Here is a 26,405-nt window from a genome sequence, read left to right as displayed (position 1 = left end):
GCATCGCTTGGATAAGTGCATGACCACCCTATTTTAAATCCCCCAGTGCTTCTGGCCCAGCTCCTTGGCAATTATTGCACACTTCGGTGCTTTTTATAGATCAGACTCACTCCAGGGTCTGACCTTTGCAACGCTTCAGTCTCCCCACATCCATATGAAATGCTGAGTGGGCAGAGCAGGGATCCCCCTGGGGCTCTCTCTCTGCCTCCATTGTACACGGTTCTGCCCAACTTACTTGACAGCTTGTCTTCAACACTGTTAAGGGAAAAGGTTGGAATGTCTGAACATGACATGGCTGGCCAGTGGGGAGATGAAAAGGGGTGGGGCATGCCCTTAATCTATCATCCAGAGCCTCTTTCTAAAGAGCAGATTCAAGGAAGAGGCCCAAAGGCGGAGAATGTGTTCTGATTTGGGAGGAATTGAGGAACTGAATGACACTGTATTTGTAAACAAAGGGGATCAAGGTGGTAGCTTACGTTAGTTGCTAGATGCAGAAATACACAAACACGCACATGGAAGGAAAACTGCTGCCTTTGAAAACCAATCTGTTGACAGCTGGAAAAGCCCAGCTGACTAAAGGGATTTCCTGTTTCAATCGTCCCTGGGGGCTCAGAGGGAAAGCCTCCGCCTGCAATGCAGGAGACCCGGGTTCCATCCCTGGGTCGGGAAGATCCCCTGGAGAAGGAAATGGCACCCCACTCCAGTACTCTTGCCTGGAAAATCCCATGGATGGAGAAGCCTGGTAGGCTACAGTCCATGGGGTTGCAAAGAGCGACTTCACTTTCACTTTGAGAAAAAACAAGCTAGGGTGTAGTCACAACATCTAGGCTCAGTGCCATTTACCACCAAGTAAATGAAAGTATTCATTTTTTCCATTTCAGTCACCAGTCTTTCACCCACTCTCACATTTGGCTCTATGAATTATCACTTAACTTGTCAAAATCATTTCCATGTGAATGCGGACCTTTATCTTCTCGCCAAAATACATTGAGCCCATTGACAGAGTGGAGCGTCACCAGATAGTATCCTTGTTAGCACAATAACTTAGGTACTTTGGCAAAAATTTCACCATTCAATAAGTGTCTGCACTACAGAACTGAACACTTCAAGGTGGTGCAAGCACTAAGGAAGGATAAGCTTTAGACTATTATACTAGTATGCAGCTTGTGTAAAATGAAAAGACCAATCTAGATCATTTTATAACATTTATAAATGTTTTTGCTTCTTTATTGAATGGTCTTCTATCTTCAAAATAAATCTTATGCATAGCCTAATATATAAAATATTAAGAAGCTGAGTAGTTCTGACTGAGGAAAAATGATGGAGCCAAAGAACTGATCACTAAGAACCCCTAAGGCTTCTCTGTATATAAGGTAGCTCCTTGGGCAATTTGTCACCCTTCTCATTTAACTTATATGCAGAGTACATCATGAGAAATACTGGGCTGGATGAAGCACAAGCTGGAATCAAGACTGTTGGGAGAAATATCAATAACCTAAGATATGCAGATGACACCATCCTTATGGCAGAAAGTGAAGAAGAACTAAAGATCCTCTTGATGAAAGTGAAAGAGGAGAGTAGAAAAGTTGGCTTAAAGCTCAACATTCAGAAAACTAAGATTATGGCATCCAATCCCATCATTTCATGGCAAATAGATAGGAAACAGTGACAGACTTTATTTTGGGGGGCTTCAAAATCACTGCAGATGGTGACTGCAGCCATGAAATTAAGACACTTGCTCCTTGGGAGAAAAGCTATGACAAATCTAGACAGCATATTAAAAAGCAGAGACATTACTTTACCAACAAAAGTCCATCTAGTCAAAGCTATGTTGTTTCCAGTAGTCATGTATGAATGTGAGAGTTGGACTATAAAGAAAGCTGAGCACCGAAGAATTGATGCTTTTGAACTGTGGTGTTGGAGAAGACTCTTGAGAGTCCCTTGGACTGCAAGGAGATCCAACCAGTCAATCCTAAAGGAAATCAGTCCTGGGTGTTCATTGGAAGGACTGATGTTGAAGCTGAAGGTTACTTTGGCAACCTGATGCAAAGAACTGCCTCATTTGAAAAGACCCTGATGCCGGTAAAGATTGAAGGTGGGAGGAGAAGGGGACAAAAGAGGATAAGATGGTTAGATGGCATCACCGATGCGATGAACATGAGTTTGAGTAGGCTCTGGGAGTTGGTGATGGACAGGGAAGCCTGGCGTGCTGCAGTTCACGGGGTCTCAAAGAGTTGGACATGACTGAGTGATTGAACTGACTGATGGGCAATATATCAGAAGGCACATAGAACCTCCAAGAGCACTAGTGAAGAAATCACTAGACCAGGGTGATTGCTGCTGCTGCTGCTAAGTCGCTTCAGTCGTGTCTGACTCTGTGTGACCCCATAGACAGTAGCCCACCAGGCTCCACTGTCCTGGTATAATCACCTCTTAAATGTCTAATCACCTTAGAAATAGAATTACCTCTTAGAACTTCCAAGAGCACTGGACCAAAATCACTGGATCTTTTAGGGTTCTTTCCACTCTAACTTTTCCATATTTCATTAGTATAAAAGAAAGTTTATTAATTCAGTATGCTATTCTGCCACCATGAATATAATCATTATAAATACTCTGCCCATATACAGAAAATAGGTTAGGAAAAAGTGAAAAAACAGACATAAATGGGAAAATATATTACAACTATATTTTTGTGAAAAATTACTTTCATGTGTACAAAAATTAGCATAGGGCAAGAGTAAAACATGTGTTAAAGAGATTGCACTACTTCAATAAAAATCTATAATGCTGTTGTATCAATTAAAGTATAAACAGAAATGAACTATTTAAGAATATATACTAGGTTTATATTTTTAAAAGTCCACAATTCCATACTTTTTCCACCAGAGATGGAAACTTGGGATCAAGATACATTAGAGGAGCTGCATCTGTCTTGAGAAAAATCAGTAGCTTATCTATTGACAGAGAGCTGTGCAGAATGCACTTAAGCATCGCAAGGAAAGTGCCAAATGTTAATAAATCTTCATAAAATATGAATATCATGTCATTTTCCTGCACAAAAGATGAATTTCCTCCATTAGCCAGAGAGACATGTCTAAACCACTTACCCGGTATTTGAAGCCCTTCACAGTCTGAATCTAGTCTATATGTCCAGCTTCATTTCTCACTGCCCCTCAACACAAATCCTATCTTCCTAGCACAGTGATTCCTAATCAGGGGTGAAGATGCCCCTCAGAGAACATTTGGCAATATCAGAATATTAGAGATATTTCTGGTTTTCACAACTAGAGGGATACTGTAAGCATTTATGGAATAAAGACCTAGGATCTCACAATGCACAGGATAATTATTCATACCAAAATGGTAAAAATGCTGAGGTTGAGAAACGCTGTTTCAGCAGATATACTAACTGCTCTCCAAACATCCCGTGACTTCAGCTTTGTTCTAATCAGCTTCTCTTTGCAAGAAAACCTATCTCCCTTTCTTACTTGCCAAGTAAACCCACTCTTCAAGGTTCATTAACCCCATTTCCTCTAAAAAACCTTCAGTTGGCATACCAGGCTAATCTGGGCCCTTCAACTTCTGAGCAATCATGACATTTCTTACTCATATTCTTTTGGTGCTTCCCATTTCTAGCCATGCTCCATTCACAATCTGCACGGACATGTCTCAACATTTGCATCACATCTGCTAAAGTACACAGGATAAGATACAACACAATCTTTAGTTTATGGTTTTATTAATTTCATTATCAAGCTAGAAATATTTTCTCTAAAAATAGTTAACAAGTATAATAATAAGACATATCCTTATAGCTGGAAAAACAGATCAGAAATATGAACACTGACTATAAGGTAATGAATGGGATTTGAACGGAGAAGAAAAATAAGATATGCAGATGCACTCAACCTTTCTCAGTTTCAAAGAGATGCTAAGTATTATCTGCCACTAAATTAATGAGGATGGTCATTTCTTCCAATTATCTTCTCATAAGTTGTTTTATTATTAATTTTCTATCTAATATTTATTGAGCACTTATGATGTTCCAAGCTAAAAAGACTGACATTTAGCCAGGAGGCAATGATAGGGTATACTAATGTCCCACCAGTCAGAAAGGACACCAGCTGATTAAGTACCATTGCCCAATCTCATATAGCTATTAAGGGCAAAGCTCCCCTCAGATTTAAATTCCTAAACTCCCACAGGAATGAATCTGTAGTCATATCACACTCTCTTGATTACTTAAAAATCTTAAAACACATTTTCTTTATAATATAAAGAATCTTTGGACACCAATTATATATGCCTGTAGGCAAATTATAGATGTACCTCTGTTGGTTATAGATTATAGATACACTTCTTATATGTATATAAATTATAGATGCACCTCTAGCTGAATTTGTTACCCAATTCAGTCATGCCAATCTGAATAAAGATGTTACATACAAAATACACTTACTTATAATAATACCAAAAGTGAAAATTCCTAGAAATAATATTAACTAGAAATATGTAAGACTGATATAAAGAAAACTATACAACTTTTACTGAGGAACAAAGAAGTAATATAAAAGGAGAGACAAACAAACCATATGGCCCAAAATGAAAACTGGATATTGAAAAACATTAAGTTCTTGCCAAATGAATTCATAGCTTTGCCACAATTCTAACCAATAATCTAAATAGCTGCTTTATAGTGATGGGGGGAAGCAGGACATTTTGAAACATGACAAAGTGATTCTAAATTCATTTGGATATATAGATGAGTAAAATAAGCCCAAGAATATCTGGGAAAAGAAGAAAAGGTTCTACTTTTGTTTTATGTTTTGTTACATTTTGCAAGAGAGGAGACTTGTCCAGTTAGGCACTATGTTGTGTTACAATCACTAAACACAGTCTGGTCTGGCTCAGGGCACAGAGGACTGACCAATCCATCAGGATAAAAGCTGTTGACAAATGTTACCAACCTCAGTGTTGCCTAAGTTCTGATCAGAGTTTCTCCTGCAGGAAATCATCAGAGGAAGTAGTCAGAAATATGGGTACAGAATTAAGTAGGAAGATGTTCAGTAGATTTTAATTACTTAAAAAAATTAAAATACTACAAATTCTAAAAATGTCCTCCCATCTAAATAATCCATCTAAATTCTAAAAATATGGATAATTATAAAATGATTAAATTATAATACAGTCACAAGATGAAATAGACAATTATCAGTATGAGATTTCTGAAGCATAATATAGGAGAATACAGAGTCTTTTAATATATATAATCTAATATATAATATATATGTATTATATATACTGTTGAATAAAGGAGCACTGCAAATCAGAAAACTTCAGCTAATATTTACATGATCACAGTTGAGGGTGTAAACTACACATAAAGTAACAGGAGATATTATAACAGAAAAAATAAAGAGATTTGATCAATTTCTTTTAAAGTATGTTTGATATCATAAGCCAATTAAAATACAGAGAACAAACTGGAGACAACATTGAAACAAAATGAGAGACTATATAAAAAACTCATAATAAAGAAGAAGCAGAAACAGATGGTCACATAAAAGAAATACAATGGCTAATAAATATATGAAAACTTGTCTAAGCTCACCAGTCTGATAAGAAATGCAAATTAAAACAAGGGAAATCCATTTTTGCATATTAAATTAGATTACTTTTTTAAATTAAATTTTTATGAGGTGTTGAAATGGCATTTCACTAGTTTGAGTGGAAATTGGTATAAACTTTCCAGAGAACAATTTGGCATGCTAATATTTTTATATATTGTTTTGGTAGTCTATCCTTAAAAATCATAATAAACCAACCTTGGAAAGATAATTACTTAAAGACTTTCAAAATAACATTCCACTAGCTTCCTTAATAGTAAATGTTTAGAAGCAAGAACAATGTAAAATAATAGTAGAGTGATTAAATTACTATATAGCCACCAATTAAAATACAACTCAAGTAATACAAATTTTAAATTATGTTTAGAGAGAGTACAGAATGGTACAGGAAAATGTTCAAGTATGTTTTAATAAGATGCAAAATTTCATAAACAACATAATTTCAATTGTCAAACAAACTTAAGTATATTGAAAATTATACTACATTATAATGAGGGAAAAGTCTATGCAAAAGTACTTGATTTTTTTAAGTGATGTCTTCTGGGCAGTGAAATTAGAAGTAATTATTTTCTTTTTATTTTTCTGCATTTTCTTGAATGTCTACAATAAGCTTGTATTGATGCTACAATCAGAAAAAAAGTAGTATATTGTGTTTGTATCTTTTAAAGATTGTTTTTGTATTTTTGGTATTGCCTTCCCATCTGTTCCTACAAGCCTGAGGCACTTCTTCTCCAGGAGTCTTCTTGGTGAGAAGTTCTCTGGAAATTTTGCATTTCTTCTCAATGTCTTCCCTGCTTTATCAAGCTGTGGACTGAACTGTGTTCCCCACCTTCAACTCGTCCTCATTCACACGTTGAAGCTTTAACCTCTAAAGTAAAAGTGAAAGTGTTATTTGCTCTGTCGTGTCGACTCTTTGTGACCCCATGGACTGTAGCCCGTCAGGCTCCTCTGTCCATGGGATTTTCCAGGCAAGCATACTGGAGTGAGTGCCATTCCCTTCTCCAGGGGATCTTCCTGAGACAGGGATCGAACCCAGGTCTCCTGCATTGCAGGCAGATCCTTTACTGTTAGAACCAGCCACCTGGTTCTAACTAACCCCTAAGGCGATGTTATCTGGAGAGGAGACCTTTGGAAGGTAATTAGGGTTAGATGAAATCATGAGGGTAGAGTCCTCATCATGGCATGAGTGTCCTTATAACAGGCAATAGCACGAGAGGACACAGCAAGAAGGCAGAAGTCTACAAGCCAGAACGAGAGCCCTCTCTAGAAACCATGCTGGCCCCTGATCTCCTGATCTCCCAGCCCCCAGAAGTAGGAGAAAATACACGTCTATTGTTGAAGCCACCCAGTTCTACGGCAGTTTGTTATGGGAGTCTCGGGTTAAAACACACTCTTAACCCAACCAGAAACAGAGCACGCTTAGATTTCCTCAGTAAGTAAAAGGGTGATTCCTCCTGCTTGTAACACTGTCTCCAACCTGCATATTAAACAACCTCCAGCCCTTCAGTTGGATGCTTTCTCCTTTGGCTGCACAATATCCTTTTCTCTCTCTAGACCTCTCCTTGACCCTCCAATTCTCAGATTCCCTAATCAAGGCCACTAAACAAAGCTCATTACTATCAGTGGTCCACTGTCCCCACTTCCTCATATAGGGAAAAGCAGCTCTAAATGGGCAATTTGAGTTTCAGGAGGATTAGAGCAGTCTAAATGCTTTACTCCACGTGTGTCTCTCCTGGCCTCTCCTCAAAGGACAGTAGCCTCTGAAATCTCACCCATTGTGAGAGCAATCACATTTCATACCCTCTGAAATGTTATCAGTGAGATCCCCCTGTCTCTGAGCTGAAGAACTATTGCTCGTGTTTTCCACATAGTGGAAAGAAGCATTTGGAAGCCATGCGTCTCTAATTCCAGAGAAACCATCCAAGAGGCTGGGAAAAGAAGAAATTATGTTTCCCATTTGTATCTTGGAGTTTTTCTTAGACTGGATTAGGTAAGTGGATGCATTACCTAATTCAGTGTTGGACTTCTCTGTTTGACACAGAAATCTTTTCCGAGTTCCCGAGGCAGGGTCAGATTTGACACCTTCTCTTCACAGTAAAGGGTTTGTTCAGTCTACAGCTACCTACATCTCCTTCACAGAACCCATCTGTGCTCAGGATAGTTATTACATGAGTCCAATAGGTCTGGATTTCACCCAAAGAGGTGAGCTTTCTGTTTTCCTCAGTGCACTTACTGACAACCATGAACAGCGCAAGTACTGCATTTGCTCCCAGCATTAAGATAGCTCTTCCAAGGCCAAGATGCAACCAGACATACAGCATACGGGTGGCCCCATCAGCAAAGTAGAAACTGATTTCTCCTTGCAAGCTGAGCTTTCACATCTCCCCTTCTGACCTTGCATGTATTATTCCGAATGTAATGCATTTTTAAATTGCTGCACCATTTAAAAAATGTAAGGGAAAGTTGAATTAAATATTATTTGTGGCATACCCTGGTTTGCAAAGGGCCTCTAAATCTGATTCTATCAGGTCGATACCTAAATCCCATTATCCGAGATTGCAAATGACTGTGTTTGCAAAATTGTAGAGGCAGCTCCAAAAATTCCACCCATAATGGTAATTTTGTTTGAAAAGACCTTGATTTTCCAGGAAGCAATCTCAGGCCATTCTGGCCATCCCTTAACTCTCCTTCTGTCATAGGTAATGTGTTAACAGACAAAGGATGACTCGCCATGCAGTTCCTCAGGAACCAGCTTAGGAGCTTATCCTTGAAGCAAAACAGAACACATTCCAGAACAAGCGAGATCTCAGAGTGTAAACTGAAGCAAAGGTGTGAGAGCGTTCACTAGCCACATGATCTCAAGAATCATGTCCCATTTTCACCTCCTGCTTCTCTGCTCTATGTCTTCCACTCTCACAGCCACTGCTAGGCTGAGCTAGGTAAGTCAGGGACTGAGATAAACGGGATTTTTGTAAGTGAGATTAGCACTTCTCTGAATGGGAACGTGCACACTGGGCTCACCCCCCCACACACACACACACACAGGCATCAAAGAGTATACTCAGAAAGCAAAATCATGCCATCAGAATGTAAAACAGAATAAAATAGAATAGAATGAAACAAGTTCAGACAATCTCACTATAAAACCTAGCAGCTAAAAACAACAAAGGTTTACTGTCTCACAGTCCCTGTGTATCAGGAATCTGGGCATGACTCAGCTGGGTGCCGCTGTCTCAAGGTCTCTCACAGGCTTGATGTGCTGGCCAGAGTTGCAGTCTCCCCTGAAGGCTTGACTGGAGAAGGACCCCCCTCCCAGCTCGCTCACATGATTGTTGGCAGGATTCAGCCATTCCTCACTAGCACCGAGCTGTTGGACTGAGGCCCTCACTCCCTCATTGAGTACTGACTGCAGCCTCCCTCAGCTCCTCATCAAATGGGCCTCTCCATAGGGCAGCTCACAAAGCAATCACAAGAAGGTCGCTAAACACAAACTTTTGTAGATGACTCTCCGAAGTGTCATCTTTTCACTTGTGCCACACACTAGTCACTAGAAGCAAGTCACTAAAAGCAGCCCAAACTCAATGGGAAGGTTCCCAGAAGACAGAGGGCATTGGGGACCATCTGGAAGCTGCCTGCCCCAAGAATGAAGTCAATATTAATCAAGACTTATACTTGCATATGTTTTAGGTAAGAACATACAATGGCACATAATAGACATTTTTAAAGAAAGGTATTAAAGATACTCAAAATATATATATATTGATGCAATTATTCTTCTTTTAGTAGTGATTAAACCAAAGTTATTGGACTCTAACAATCACCAGCTCCCCCTCCTACATTTTCTAAGGGCTGTGCAGCAAACATTGATTTCCTGGAGGGAAGGGTGAGAGTGATAGATGGTGAGAGGAGCTTTTCTATATAAGAAAAGCTTATGATACCTGGGGAGGAAGGTGTGTGGGGTACAGTGTATTCTCTGGAAGGGGCCGTGCTGTGGACAATGAACCTCTGTGACTGAGAATAGTTTTAGAGCCGATGGAAAGAGAAGGAAAAGATGAGACAGTAACTAGCATGATGATCAGGATCTTGGACTGTCAGATATGGACAAAGGAAGTTTTAGAAAGACTCACTGTGTGCTGTGTGATATGATGCTTCTTTGCAACTCTTTTAAGAAAACGTTCAATAAAAAACTTTATTTCCCTAAAATGCTTCAGTGTTGAATTTTGGTCATTCCATTTGAATGTGACACTCTGTTGAGACTTGGAAAAAACAAGTTTTTATTCAGGCTACCAAGGATACTTGTCCAAGTAAAAAACCCTAGTTATTAAGGAAATATGCATAAAATATTAAACTATTATTTATGACAATGAAAAATAAGAAAATTTCCAATGTTCAATAAAAACAGTTATAAAGTATGTCTTTTTACATAATGAAGTGTTGCATAGACAATTAAAATGATGATTGTAAAGATTTTATAATATCATAAAATTGTTATAATAGAACATTAAAAGGGGAGAAGGCAGATTATACAAATTCATGTGAAAAATGTTTAAGCTATGTATAAAAGAGCATATGCATACAAAGAGACTGGAAAAAACAAGAACAATGGAAGATTGGAAAGGAAATATTGTAATGGAAGGAGTTTTTAGTCCATACCCTTTCTTTCTTCTTTAGAAGATATATTCCTAGGACATTCTAGCTCTACACACCAGACGAGACATGTTTTGCTTTTACATTTTTCTTACCCTCCCTAACGACTTTTCTGAAAGAAGAAAATAGAAGCTGCTGGCACAACCTTCATGAGAAATCTACAAAGAGTAAGCCAAACTAAATCAAAGGACAGTAGAGATGTGAAGCCCACCCTGACTGTCCCTGCATGCCAGCCACTCTTCAGCCTTCAGCCAGGCATTGTTACAGCTCCAAAGAGCCATCCATTAGGATTCCTCTCTCCTTGAGCACCCTGAAGTGGGCTGATCGAGAGCTTGTTCCATGCCTGTTGACTTCTTATAGGGCTTTCTTTTTTCTTCTCCTCTAAAGACCAGTCCATTTTACAGCCCAAAGACCCCAGAAAAGGGGTACGAATTTAAGTTCCGGGCGCCTTCGGGTGTATTACTTTATCAGAACATTCTCCTGCAGTGACATCAAGGAAAAACAGAGGGACATGGTCTTTCAGGAAAGAAAACAACTAAGGGGAAGTCAGTAAGAAAGAAACATAGGAGACATTCCTTCTTTTGTTCATGATACCACACAAACAAATGCTATCAGGGATCAGAGGCACTTAGAGGCCAGCCCAGTTACACAGAGAACTCAGTAAGGCCTAGGATGCCTGTCCCCTCATCGAAAAAGAAGCCAGAAGAGGGTGAACACCTAGGGAGACTGAGGGGCCACCAAGGTAAAGCTGTGAACCATAACAAGTATTCAAATTGGATGCGCAATGAAAACAATCTTCCCACCGAAGAATGTGCCTGCCTGTTAAACATCTCCCAGTGGAAGAGTGGAGGTACTATTCATTTGCAGCTCAGTAGGCTATTAAACCAAAAACCACTTTTCCCTGTGATACCCCTGCCCAAGCAGAGACTAGAGAAAGATTACAGTAGGATACTTAGCTACTCCTGCATTCTCCCTGCAAACTAAAATTGCTAAAGCAACTGGGGTGATGGATAGGAGCATAAGACAGGGCCAGTAATCTGCCTGTTAACCTCATGTCAAATGAGTGAAAGGGTCACACTAAAAGAGTTTGCATGTCAGTCTGATTCTCAGGGCAAGATGGTGGAGTCACTCCATAGTGCAAGATTCCTAGGTGACCTCTCCTGATGGCATTAGAACATCTGGAATTCATAAAGAAAATTTTACCTCTAATGAATCTTTTACTATTAATGCTATTATTATGGCCCATGGGAAAGTTATGGCCCATGCCCTGTCTAACTCATAGGCACTGTAGGGCACCAAGGAGGAAATGAACAATCATGATACCCCTTACAGTTCTTGATGCATTTTCATAGCCATTACACTGATCATCATCATAGATGGTTGATTCTTCTCCTGCATCCTTGGCAGAAATCATTTCTATATCACAGTGTTCTTTCCCACAGGTCCCCTCTAGGTTGCTACTTTCTACCAACTGAAGGCAGTATGGGAGAAGACACCTAGCATTCCTGAAGGATCTATCCCTAGAAATTTGAAAATCTCCAAATTATAGACAACAATATATTTGGACAATATTCTGTCTGGGTTGCATATTTATTCTATTTGTCTACATACTGCAAGATAAGTTTTTTTACTTCAATTTCTTGTTTTTGGCATGACTGCCCTTCCCTCCATGTGTCCCTATCAGCCCCAGAACCACTTCACTCTGCATCATCCCTCAAAAAGAAGCAGTTTCAAGGTTTTTGGCTGTTGATTTGTCTTGTTTTTATCACATCAGAAAAATCAAGACTCAAGAAAGAGTGAGGACAATAAAGTTAGGTTGAGATGTGGCTTCTTGGACCCATTCAATTATTACTAGATGTCTACAGGAAAAGTCTCACTGGGCATGGGACTTTTCTGGATCCCAGAAGAAATGACAAATCACTTAATGTGTTACGGTATTCAGAACCTGATGCTGGGAAAGATAGAAGGCAGGAGGAGAAGGGGATGACAGAGGACAAGATGGTTGGATGGCATCACCGACTCAATGGACATGAGTTTGAACAAGCTCTGGGAAATGGTGAAGGACAGGAGGGAAGCCTAGCGTGCTGCAGTTCATGGGGTCACAAAGAGTCAGACATGACTGAGCAACTGAATAAATTCAGAACTACTAATAAATATAGTACCTAAAGATATAACTTACAAGTTATAAATCTGAAACAGAGAAATAAAATTGCCAAGAGTCCATTTCTGAAAGGATGATATCTTTCTTTTCAATAACTATATGAAGTTGACAGGAAGAATACTGCTCCCATTTATACGGATGCAGAGACTAGAGCCCCGAGAGGCTCTGTTTTAACCAAAGTTGTGTTCTATACCCTGACAAATGCACACTTTGCCTTTCCTCAAGGAGGTATCAAGTCGATATTTCCACTTCTAACCCATACAGGCCAAGTCTTTTCAGCGTAAGAGCTTTCCACAATCATGATTCTATCACTGGGGCAAAAAAAGGTCTATGTAAAATGAGCTCTTCCTCTACAACTCCAGTGACACCTAAAAGAATAATCGTGGCAATTATACATCAGAAACAGAGAAGTGATAATTACAAAAATGGAATTTTCAACTACTACTTGGCTAGCCAGCACAGGCACTAACTTTTATATTTCCCCATGGGGGCATATATGAAAGAAGCACAGGGTGGAAAAGAACTGAAACATAATTATCAGGACCTGGGGATTTATTATTTTTGCTCTATAAAGGAAGGGGGAAGGCAGATAGAAGCTGAAACATTCCCTTCTTGCCCTCTGCAAATAGAAAAATGCTGCCTTTCATCCCCTTAATTTCCTTCAGGAATGATGACAAGGCTTATCCAGTCTACTGTACTTCCCTTCTTCATCAACTTGACTTCCTAGTCAGCTAACTGCCTTACCATCTCAAGAATTTGTTCCAAAAATAGCAGAGGGCTTTTTTTTTTTTGTTTTTCTGAGGGACTTTTGAGTGATGGTTGGGCTTTCCTGGTGGCTCAGAAATCCACTTGCAATGTGGGAGACTTAGGTCTGATCCCTGGGTTGGGAAGATCCCTGGAAGAAGGAAACAGCTACCCACTACAGCACTCTGGATCAGAGAATTCCATGGACTATTCATTCCATGGGGTTGAAAAGAGTCAGACATGACTGAGGAAATTTCACTTTGACTTTTCACTTTCTTTTTGAGTGATGGTACACTGATAAACTGGTCCATCTTAGCTGAGCAAAAGGCAGTAATTATATAACCAGCACATCAGAAAAACAAATATTTCCTTTTTCTGTCTCAGTCTATTGAAAACATCTTAATATAACTCTAAATATAGACCAAATAATAATTGAAATAGTAGTTACAGAACAACTAATAATCAGTCTGCAAAGGGAAAAAATGACTACCAGTTCCCTTTTTTTCTCTGAGTACTTTGTATACAATAAGACATAGTTGATTTTCACAGTGTGCTTCAGCAATCATCATTTTAATTCTGAACATAGTTCTGTAGGTGCAGAGGGGATAGGGTGAAATGTGGTTTCCAAAGATGCTGGCATGGTTGTGTGTGTGTGTGTGTGTATATATATATATATATATTCAAAGAAGCATATATGTACACCTCCCCCACTCCCCCCACACACACATTACCCCCACCTTGTGGAAGGCATGAAGGGTCATCTCATGACTCTTTAAGGGAACTGAACTAAGGTATTTAAAATGAGACATAGAATAGGTACTACTTTTAAGTACTGTTAATTTTGTTTCTGTTTCCAATTAAGCACATAATTAAGCATGTCATACACTTTGGTGTATGCTTCCTACATACATTCCTAGATATACTTGGCCATTGCTTCTGCAGAAATGAAAGCATGATACATATTAGAAGCATTTCATATAGCTAGGAAGGGTAAAAAGTAAACATTATAACAAACCAAGTTTATTCTGCTACAATCAAATTAGCAATAGAATTCATGTATAAAAAATACCAGTTAATAACAAGACTTTCTGATTAGGTGAAAGGGCTAATTTTCCAGCTGAAATGTATTCACTCCTTGAAAAACTTGTCAAAATGTGCTCCACAGAAGTTATTCTAAAGGATGATCAGGTATGACATGAGAAAGAGATTCTAGAGTAAAGTGAGTTTGGGAATCAGTGACTTCATGTTTGGCAGCTTCCTTTACTCCGCATTTCTCCAGAGACTCTAATATCCTAATGTGAATCCTGAGTCTCCATGAGGGCAGAGTTGGAAAACTGTTACCTAAAATTATGTGACCATAGAAACGCCTTTGGAAGGAGAAGCACTGTGTGAAACTAGAGTCCTTCATAGTACATTTTAGGAAATGCTTGCTTTTTAGAATACGTTCATAAAATATCTACTTTTTACTAAAAAAGGGGAGATTAATACATAGCTAAGAGCACCCAGTCATGACCTTCTCATGGAGCTTTCTAGCCCAGGGCTTCTCAGTTCAATGGGCACATAAAATCACCAGGGACTAGGCTATATGCAGAGTTCTGCTTAATAAGTTTCAATGGGCCCTGAGATTCTGTATTTCTAAAATTTCCCAAGTGATGCTGATGCTGCCAGTCCATGAGCCAAACTGAGTGGCAAAGGGCTAGGACACACAATGACTTCAAGTGCTGAAGGTGTCCAGGAACTACCAGAGTGCCATGTTGCCTGATTTCTACCCAAGAGAGTGGTGAGACTGGATGGGGCTTACCAGTAAAACCTGTTGGGTGTGATGCGTTCATGCATGAGTTGCCACCGTCTTCCAAAGTCCATGGAGCTGTAGAGCTGTAAAACAAGGAAGTGAGCAGAGCATAAGCATCAAGGGACACTGTTTAACAGAAACATATGTGCCATCCTTCTGGAGATGAACATTCGAACCCACCACAGTGCCTAACACACTCAAGTAGGCATCCATCCTATCCAGATAAAAATATTATGAACATGATGGTGCTGTGCTTATCATGGGGTCTTCTAGCTCAGTATATACCCAAGCAACTGAGGCTTTTGTGCTGAGTGTAAACTATTTCTGATGCCATCCATGTCTCACCTTTAGAGGTAAAGCCTTTAGTAAAATTATATCTTCCTATTTTCTTCAAATTCCATGAAGTCTTTAGCTATATCTAAAATAATTCAGCAACACTAATTTTAAAAATATTTACTGAACAACTTACATGAAAGGCACTCTGATGGATAAGAAGTTAAGAAAGAGGTAGATTCTGTGTTCATAGGAAAAATAAGACACATGGGTAAAAATGCTCATCAGCTGATACCTGAGCCAATACTACATGCCAAATATTGTACCCCCAGCTTTGTCTCTTACTTCATCAATCTTCCCTAAATATAATCTAAATGGAATGGGCCTCTCAACACCGCTCGCGATATCAGGATCAGTCACACCCTCATGTCTTCGTAAGATGGCAAGGATAAGACCACTCTGGTGCCTCAGAGTGCATGCAGGGCCTGTGCAAGTGTGGCTTCCTCCACAAAGCTTTCTGACCTTTAGCCCACTCACTATTCTTCCCTCTCAATTCACTGCACTCATCATTCGTTTCCACTGAGCACTTATCCTGGGTAAAATATAGTATGTCTTTCAGATTTGACTGTATTATTTAGTTGTATTTATGCTCCTTGAATACATATGAAGTGTTCACTAAATATCTGTCAACTAAGTCAGTAATTAAAATAGGTAGGTAAAGATAGGTATCAACTCATGGAATGAGAAAAAACAACAGAAGAGCCCCAGGACTTTGGAATTAAAAAAAAAAAAAAAAAACCCTCTGCAAGGCCACATGACTCAGATTGCACATTCTCTTATGTTATGAATGCAGAGTTTGATCCTTTATAACACAAAAGGGAAAATTCAACATCCCTGTAAGAGACTTACCAGGTGTGTGGGGTTTATTTTTAATTGAATGCCTAAAAGTATAATATCTGAATGTGCCTGACAATGGAATAATAATGATGTTTATTATTATTTATATATTATTATTATTAATGTCTGACAGTGTTGCTCCTTCACATACCTCTTAGCCTTACAAGGACATGGAAGGGAAGGGAAGACAATTATCACTAATGGAAAACCCTGCTCTCAAACATTCTCTGATCCACTCAGGCACAGTTAACCACTTCCCCACAGTGCCACCATACCATCTGCCTCCAAGAAGCTGTTCACACTTAGTGATTACTGGTTAGCTCTCCTCTCCCTAGATGGAGAGTCAACAGAGGAGCAGTGATCATGCCTTACTCATCTTTGTGGTTACACAATGCCTGGTATATAACCAAAGAACACACAAACCTGTCTCACAGTTAATGAGACAGTCCTAGAGAAATTACATTTTGGTCAAATGAACTATTGATAGGATTTAGGTTTTTGGAGGCCCTAGCTCACATCTCCTTCCATGGAATCACAATGCCTAATCCCATCATGTTTACACTTTTCCACAAACATCTACAAGGGGGGAAACTGAGCAAGGCAGAGTAGGTGGCCCTCAGGTCCATGGGAATGGGGTCAGGTGAAGGCCACACATGTAATCACAGGGAGCTACTGACCCACAGTGCTCTCCAGTCTGCCACACCTGTAACGTTTCCACCTGTACGCTGTGAGCCCATAATCTCACAATGCACACAGAATTAACTTTCGTATGAGCTTCTGGTAATCTCAAAAAAGCTTTGAGGGGCCTGGAGAAGCCTGGTCCCATTTCAGTTTCATTCAGCAAATATTTATTGAATATTGTCACCATGAACTACATTTCTGAAGTCTCCTTTTAGTCTAGTAATTAACGGATGTGTTTGAGTGATGTTGTATACATATATATAAAACCTGAAGACCCTGAAAGATACTGGAGACATTGACACTCAGTTCTACAAAGGGACTGTGGCAACAATATGGAAATCCAGGATGTCCGAGCTGATCGAGCTGCTTCCAGGTTTACACTATTCCAAGCCAACTCCACCAGCTCTCATGGTTTTTATTCAAACTGGGCTTTCACTCTGTGAAAATGAACGTTTCTCAGTCATGTCCAACTCTTTGTGACCCCATGAACTATAGAGTTTTCCAGGCCAGAATAGTGGAGTGAGTAGCCACTCCCTTTTCCAGGGGATCTTCCCAACCCAGGAAGTCCCAAATAACATATGTGTTCAAATCTGCACATGAAAAAGTGGGCAAAACTATTGTTCCATTGCTCTGAGTCTCTTTCTTCATTCACCAATGTAGTGAATAAAATGACGCAATGGACACGAAGCTGGGAAAACTTGAGAAGATAGTGAGGTATGAGGTACACAGAGGCCTGGCATGCTATAGTCCATGGGGTAACAAAGAGTCAGACACAACTGAGTGACTGAACAACAACAACAGCTCTACACCATTAAATTAAAGAGCACTCAACTACATTTAATTATTCAGGAAGCTAAAAGGGTAACCACATCTGGCCCTTAAATATCTATACAATTCCACCATGTCAAAGAAGAAGCTGAAGCTGAATGGTTCTATGAAGACCTACAAGACCTTCTAGAACCAACATCCAAAAAAGATGTTCTTTTCATTATAGGGGACTAGAATGCAAAAGCAGGAAGTCAAGAGATACCTGGAATAACAGGCAAATTTGGCCTTGGAGTACAAAATGAAGCAGGGCAAAGACTACAGAGTTTTGCCAAGAGAACGCACTGGTCATAGCAAACACCCTCTTCCTACAACAAAAGAGATGACTCTACACATGGACATCACCAGATGGCCAATACCAAAATCAAATTGATTATATTCTTTCCAGCCAAAGATAGAGAAGCTCTATACAGTCAGCAAAAACAAGATGGGGAACTGACTGTGCCTCAGATTATGAATTCCTTATTGCCAAATTCAGACTTAAATTGAAGAAAGTAAGGAAAACCACTAGACCATTCAGGTATGACCTAAATCAAATCCCTTAGAATTACAAAGTTGAAGTGATGAATAGATTCAAGATATTAGATCTGATAGACACACTGCCTAAAGAACTATGGATGGAGGTTCATGACATTATACAGAAGGCATTGATCAAAACCATCCTCAAGAAAAAGAAATACAAGAAGGCAAAATGGTTGTCTGAGGAGGTCTTACAAATATCTGAGAAAAGAAGACAAACAAAAGGCAAAGGAGAAAAAGAAAGATATTCCCATTTGAATGAAGAGTTCCAAAGAATAGCAAGGAGAGACAAGAAAGCCTTCCTCAGTGATCAATGCAAAGAAATAAAGGAAAACAACAGAATGGGAAAGACTAGAGATCTCTTCAAGAAAATTAGAGATACCACGGGAACATTTCATGCAAAGATGGGCACAATAAAAGACAGAAATGGTATGGACCTAACAGAAGCAAAAGATATTAAGAAGAGGTGGCAAGAATACACAGAAGAACTAAACACAAAAGATCTTCATGACCCAGATAACCATGATGGTGTGATCACTCACCTAGAGCCAGACATCTTGAAATGTGAAGTCAAGTGGGTCTTAGGAAGCATCACTAGGAACAAAGCTAGTGGAGGTGATAAAATCCCAATTGACTTATTTCAAATCCTAAAAGATGAAGCTGTGCAACTGCTGCACTCAATATGCCAGCAAATTCAGAAAACTCTGCAGTGGCCACAGGACTAGAAAAGGTCAGTTTTCATTCCAATCCCTAAGAAAAACAATGCCAAAAAATGTTCAAACTACCGCATAATCGCACTCATTCACAAGCTAGCAAAATAATGCTCAAAATTCTCTAAGCCAGACTTCAACACTACGTGAACTGTGAACTTCCAGATGTCCAAGCTGGATTTAGAAAAGGCAGAGGAAGCAGAGATCAAACTGCCAACATCCATTGAATCATCAAAGAAGCAAGAGAGTTCAAGAAAATCATCTACTTCTGCTTTATTGACTATGCCAAAGCATATTGACTGTGTGGATCACAACAAACTGTGGAAAATTCTTCAAGGGATGGGAATATCATACCACTTTACCAGCCTCCTGAGAAATCTGTGTGCAGCTGAAGAAGCAACAGTTATAACTGGACATGGAACAACACACTGGTTCCAAATCGGGAAAGGAGTACATCAGGCTGTATATTGTCACCCTGCTTATTTAACTTATATGCAGACTATATCATGAGAAATGCTGGGCTGGATGAAGCACAAGTTGGAATCAAGATCTCCAGGAGAACTACCAATGACCTAAGACACACAGATGGCACCACCTTTATGGCAGAAAATGTAGAACTAAAGAGCTTCTTGATGAAAGTGAAAGAGGAGAGTGAAAAAGCTGGCTTAAAACTTAACCTTCAGAAAATTAAGAATATGGCATCTGATTCTATCACTTCATGGCAAAGATGTGGAAACAATGGAAACAGTGATAGACTTTTTTTTTTTTTTTTTTTGAGCTCCAAAATCACGGCAGATAGTGACTGTAGCCATGAAATTAAAAGATGCTTGCTCCTTGGAAGAAAAGTTATAACTAACCTAGACAGCATATTAAAAGGCAGAGACATTACTTTGCCAACAATAGTCCTTCCAGTCAAAACCATGGTTTGTCCAGTAGTCATGGGCGGATGTGAGACATGGACCATAAAGAAACCTGAGTGCCAAAGAATTGATGATTTTGAACTGTGGTGTTGGAGAAGACTCTTGAGAGTCCCTTGGACTGCAAGGTGATCAAGCCAGTCCATCCTAAAGGAAATCAGTCTTGAATAGTCTTGGAAGGACTGATGCTGAAGCTGAAACTCTAATACTTTGGCCACATGATGTGAAGAACTGACTCATTTGAAAAGACCCTGATGCTGGGAAAGATTGAAGGCAGGAGAAGGGGACTACAGAGGATGAGATGGTTGGATGGAATCACTGACTTGATGGACATGAGTTTGAGTAGGCTCTGGGAGTTGGTGGTGGACTGGGAAGCCTGGGTGCTGCAGTCCATGGGGTTGCAAAGAGTTGGACACAACTGAGTGACTGAACTGAACTGAACCATGTCAAAGGGGAAAATGGGGCAAAGGCTAAGGCACTAGACAATTAGAGATAGGAAAGATAAATTGGAGTAACAATGGAACAATGAGGCTCCTTGGAGAAATGTACTTTGAGCTAGGCCTTTGGCAATCGGTGATATGGAAAAGAAGTATGTTAGATCAAGATTTTCCCGGGTGAGACACTAAGAAGAAATGTGTCAATATTGTGAAGGTCTTGAGCTGGGTTCTGGGGAGCTTTAAAGAGAAAGAAGGGACATGATGACAGTTGCTAGTGAAAAGCAGATGGAAACTGTGTCTGTCTCCCTATTCATCCATTCATCTATATCTATCTTTATCTTTATGGTTGTTGTTCAGTTGCTCAGTTGTATCCTATTCTTTGCTCACCGATGGACTGCAGCACGCCAGGCTTCCCTGTCCTTCACCATCTCCCAGAGCTTATTCATAAACTCGTGTCCATAAAGTCAGTGATGCCATACAACCACCTCATCCTTGTTGCCCCCTTCTCCTCCTACCATCAATCTTTCCCAGCACCATGGTCCTTTTCAATGAGTCAGTTGTTCATGTCATGTAGCCAAAGTATTGGAGTTTCAGCTTCAGCATCAGTCTTTCCAATAACTATTCAGGACTAATTTCCTTTAGGATTGACTGGTTTGATCTCTTTGCAGTCCAAGGGACTCTCAAGAGTCTTCTCCAACACGACAGTTCAAAAGCATCAATTCTTTGGCATTTCGTTTTTTTATTATTCAGCTCTGTCATCCATACATGACTACTGGGAAAACCATAGTTTTAACCATAGTCAAAGCCACTTTGTTGGCAAAGTAATGTCTCTGCTTTTTAATATGCTGTCTAGGTTTGTTATAGCTTTTCTTCCAAGGAGTGAGTGTCTTTTAATTTCATGGCTGCAGTCACCATTTGCAGTGATTTTGGAGCCCCAAAATGTAAAGTCTCTCACTGTTTCCGTTGTTTCGCCATCTATTTGCCATGATCTTAGTTTTTGAATGTTGAGCTTTAAGCCAACTTTTCACTCTCCTCTCTCACCTTCATGAAGAGACTCTTTAGTTCCTCCTTGCTTTCTGCCATAAAGGTGGTATCATCTGCCTATCTGAGATTATTGATATTTCTCCCAGCAATCTTGATTCCAGCTTGTGATTCATTCAGTCTTGCATTTCGCATGATGCACTCTGCACATAAGTTAAATAAGCAGGGTGACAACATACAGCTTTCACATACTCTTTTCCCAATATGGAACCAGCCATTGTTCCATGTCTGGTTCTAACTACTGCTTCTTGACCTGCATACAGGTTTCTAAGGAGGCAGGTAAGGTAGTCTGGTATTCCCATCTCTTTAAGAATTTTCCAGTTTGTTGTGATCCACAGTCAAAGGCTTTATTTTAGTCAATGAAGAAGTAGATGTTTTTCTGGAATTCTGTTGCTTTTTCTATGATCCAACAGATGTTGGCCATTTGATCTCTAGTTCCTCTGCCTTTTCTAAATCTAGCTTGAACATCTGGGAGTTCTTGGTTCATGCATTGTTGAAGCCCAGCTTGGAGAATTTTGAGCATTATTTTGCTAGCATGTGAAATGAGTGCAATTGTGTTGTAGTTTGAACATTCTTTGGCATTGCCTTTCTTTCGCAATGAAAACTGACTTTTTCTAGTCCTGTGGCCACTGCTAAATTCTCCTAATTTGCTAGCATACTGAGTGCAGCACTTGAACAGTATCATCTTTTAGGATTTGAAATAGCTCCACGGGAATTCCATCACCTCCACTAGCTTTGTTCATAGTGATGTTTCCTAAGGCCCACTTGACTTCACATTCCAAGATGTCTGACTCTAGGTGAGTGATCACACCATCACGGTTATCTGGGTCATGAAGATCTTTTGTGCTTAGTTCTTCTGTGTATTCCTGCCACCTCTTCTTAATATCTTTTGCTTCTGTTAGGTTCATACCATTTCTGTCTTTTATTGTGTCCATCTTTTCATGAAATGTTCCCATGGTACCTCTAATTTTCTTGAAGAGATCTCTAGTCTTTCCCATTCTATTGTTTTCCTCTTTTTCTTTGCATTGTTCACTTAGGAAGGCTTCCCTTTTTATTCTTTGGAACTCTTCATTCAAATGGGAATATCTTTCCTTTTCTCCTTTGCCTTTTGCCTCTCTTCTTTTCTCAGCTATTTGTAAGGCCTCCTCAGACAACCATTTGGCCTTTTTGTATTTCTTTTTCTTGGGGATTGCTTTGATAACCGCCTATTGTACAAAGTTACAGACCTCTGTCCATAACTCTTCAGCCACTCATCTATCATATCTAATCAGATCTAATCTGTACATTGGAGAGGTGTTTTGGTGGAAGGAGAGTGTTTGTGAGGACCCCACCATCCCATTGGGAAGAATACACATACATAACTTATTGCAAGGACTGAGTATTCCATGCAGGGTTTTAGGAAATGGGATCACCCTCTTTCCCATGGCGTTGCTCAAACTTAAGACAGGTGTTTCTCAATTAAAAATAGAAGAGACTTCAGTTGGTGCCTTCTAGCCAAAGATGCCAATCAGACTCTCTGTCAACACAGATTCCAAACAGAGCAAATAGAACCCCAAATTCCTTCAAATAAAACCCAGCATTATTATATCTTCCTCTGCTGCAAAATCTAGCAACAGGTCAGGGGAAACCTTGAAGGTCACACTGATGCCACTGGAGTCTTAATCCTCCAGGAAATGATCAGCCTTTCCATCAGAGGGGACCTTGCACATGGCAGAATGCAACACCCTACAGTTCCTGCTTGGACATACCCTTGGGAGAAGCATGACTCCTCTCATTCCATGCTCTTCCCAACAGAAAGAGCAAGAGCTCAGCTGCCGATCTCCTCATCTAAGCCTGTTCCACTTCCTGCCTCCCCTGTCTCTGGTTTTGCTTTTTCAGCTCTTCAGTTTGACTGATGGGAGAAAAATTAAATTGAATTCTCTGTCTCAAGGCTTATTTGAATGAAGAGAAACAGTAGGCTCCTATTCATTAAGGGCCTTGGGCTATCTACCTTGTCTCACAATCTACAGTAAGTTGCTGAGTCTGAAACGAATTTTATTCTCACAATGTGGATCTTTGCAGCCTCTCCAATTCATCATTCACGCATTCATTCACTAAAAGTGTTTCAAACAACTACTATGATTTAAGCACTGAACTAAATTCTGGGATTGCAAAGGTTAAAAATATCATCGACAGTGGAAGACAGAAATTCAGACAATTACACTGTTATGAACTATATGTCATAATATTAATACTAATTATCTCTGCAATGGTAAGATTGTGAGCAACTGATATTGTTTTCTTTTGGTTACTGGGATTTTTTGTTGTTTTTGTTCTTTTTTTTATTTTTTTATTTTTATTTTATTTTTTTTAATTAGTTGGAGGCTAATTACTTTACAATACTTTAGTGGTTTTTGTCATACATTGACAAGAATCAGCCATGGATTTACATGTATTCCCCATCCCGGTCTCCCCTCCCACCTCGCTCTCCACCCGATCCCTCTGGGTCTTCCCAGTGCACCAAGCCCGAGCACTTGTCTCATGCATTCAGCCTGGGCTGGTGATCTGTTTCACCCTAGATAATATACATGTTTCAATGCTGTTCTCTCAAAACATCCCACCCTCACCTTCTCCCACAGAGTCCACAAGTCTGTTCTATACATCTGTGTCTCTTTTTCTGTTTTGCATATAGGGTTATCGTTACCATCTTTCTAAATTCCATATATATGTGTTAGTATACTGGGTTACTGGGATTTTTAAAAATTATTTCGAACATCTATTACTTTAGTAATTTAAAGAATAAAAGCTTTAACACTGAGAGACAAAGTACATAGGCAATCATTCAATAGATAGTGCTAAAAGATTTTTTAGTAATATAAAAATACTCATAATATATTATTTAAAATGTTACAAAACATGCATATATTGATGTTAATTATATTCAAAATATTGCATACCTTGAAATATATTTGAAGAGAATATGCTAAAATATTAGCAGTGGTTATCTCTGAATTGAGGAATGATAGGTAATTTACATACTTTTTAAAGCTTCCCATCATTTTTAAATTTCTTTAAAATAGATACATATTATATTTCAATAGTAATATAAACTTATGCTTTCTTCTCTTTCTATTTTTATAAAAATTTTCTATTTATAATGTATATATTTATCTATTTTTCAAAAGGCCAAGAATTAAAATTGCAATCTTTCTTTTAGGGAACTGGAATTAGACAGAGCAATATGGGATTTTCCATAAAGTGGTATTTCAGAGAGATTATCACAGATAGTGGTGAATCCTTCCTAGGACAGGCAATATATTAGTGTTTATATAGTCCTGTGTGGCTTCAACCCAAAGTGTTTCATGCAACATTAAAATAAAATGTATTTTCCAAACAGCAAACATATTTAAAACATTCTTGTTTATACAAAGTTACATATGAGACTGTGTTCTCCATGTCTTGCCTTATGATGTCCCATTCCTGCAATGATGTCATTCCTGACTTTTACCAAAGAACAATCCAGATCCTTTTCTCGCCCTTCTTTCACTATATGACATGGTCTCATCTCTCTTAACAAGCACATATTCAGTAGCAACACACACAGCGACCTAAATGAATCATCAGCACAGCTGGAAAATATCAAAGAGCACGCTCTTTTCCTTATTGATTCAATTATTCGCTTCCTAATTACATCAGCCTGCCAGGGAAAAGTATCTGATAGCTGAAGAACTAAAAAGGCAATTTAAGCAATGTTCAGGAATGTTCCTCAGGGAAAACAACATGTTGTATACAGAAAGCTTAAGTTCAAAGAATAATATAATTGTGTTAGGAGGTTATGGGTTGAATTATGCCCCATCCTCCTCGTCCCCCGAAATGGTCTGTCAAAGGTCTTACCCTCAGTATCTCGAAATGTGACCTTATATGGAAATAAGATCTTTGCAGATGTAATCAAGTTAAAATGAGGTCAGGATGGATGGATCTTAATTCAGTATGACTGATATTCTCACAAGGAGAAATCTGGACACATAGAAAGACACAGAGGGAAGACATGAGAAGATGCCCAGAGAGAGAAGACCATGTGAAGACAGAGAGTTTTAGTGATGTATCTACAAGCCAAGGGATGCCAAAAACTTCTGCTAAATTACCAGAAGATAAGGAGAATCAAACACTCCTCTATAGGTTTTAGAGGGCCCATGATCCTGCTACCAACTTTATTTTGGACTTTTAGTCTCCAGAATGGCAGTACAGTGGACTTTTATTGCCCCAGAACATCCAGTTTGTGACACTTTGTTATAGCAGCCTCTTACACCTGATACTAAGGGTAATAATGACAGATTGTGTTACATTTCTCTGTTGCTTTCTTGTCTCCACTACTAGGTATTTAGTTATAAGGCCAGAAAAGTATTGTTAGATCCAGCTGTTTAATTTGTGGTTGAAAACCAAAGTCTCATTTGCCTATATTTCTCTGTCCTCTGTATCTTTACCACATCCTTAAGGGTATTTTCTAAGAATATATTTGAATTCATAATGACCATATGGAAGTAACAAGACATAATCAGAAGAAGCAACAAAACACACATTTTATAGCAGCCTTTGGTATTCCAGCCAGATTCCCTAGAACCAGTAGATCTTCCATGTAGAGGGAAGAATGCTTTGGAATACATTTACACAGGAGCTCTAGTCTATAGGCAAACTCAAACTTGGTATGTAACTGTTCTGACTTTTCTCCTCAAAACCCATAGGGTTTATATAGCATTCTGCTGAATTGTGGTCATGACAGCCTGATTTTTCTAATCAAATGAGTCTGGTTTCTACTCAAAAATAAGTTCTCTGTTCTATTTCCTTGGTAACCACAGGGCGAGTGGGAGGGCTTAACTGGGCTACAGGAAAAGCCCCCTGGGTTGTGGCAGTAATTGCAGTAGACAGCAGCAAAACCAGGATCTCATAGCAAGAGACAGCACTTTGCAACATGTGGCCTGGTTCCTTCTTCAGATATTCTCCAAAGAAATCCTTTGGAGGGGACAATTCCACCTAATGTCCCTTTAAGCTCTGGGGACAGAGAAGAACTTTTGTCCTCAGCAACTATTTTCCTTTGCCTTTGGGAGGTACAAGGCATCTACACCACAGAGGTATTTATTTTAAAAAAGAGAGA

General features: G+C 39.3%; 1 protein-coding gene across 1 annotated transcript in view; it reads right to left on the bottom strand.

The window, feature by feature from the left end:
- The window catches only part of SORCS3 (sortilin related VPS10 domain containing receptor 3), a 605,369-nt gene that overhangs the window by 200,276 nt on the left and 378,688 nt on the right, over positions 1–26,405 (bottom strand). The window contains exon 5 of the mRNA XM_070470143.1: positions 14,984–15,057. Coding sequence (XP_070326244.1) covers positions 14,984–15,057 — 74 coding nt within the window. The remainder of the gene's footprint in view (positions 1–14,983; positions 15,058–26,405) is intronic.

Source organism: Odocoileus virginianus, chromosome 7 (genome assembly GCF_023699985.2).
Source record: "Odocoileus virginianus isolate 20LAN1187 ecotype Illinois chromosome 7, Ovbor_1.2, whole genome shotgun sequence".
Taxonomy (NCBI): Eukaryota; Metazoa; Chordata; class Mammalia; order Artiodactyla; family Cervidae; genus Odocoileus; species Odocoileus virginianus.
Note: the sequence above shows the minus strand (reverse complement) of the source record. Positions and strands in the feature narration are given on the sequence as shown.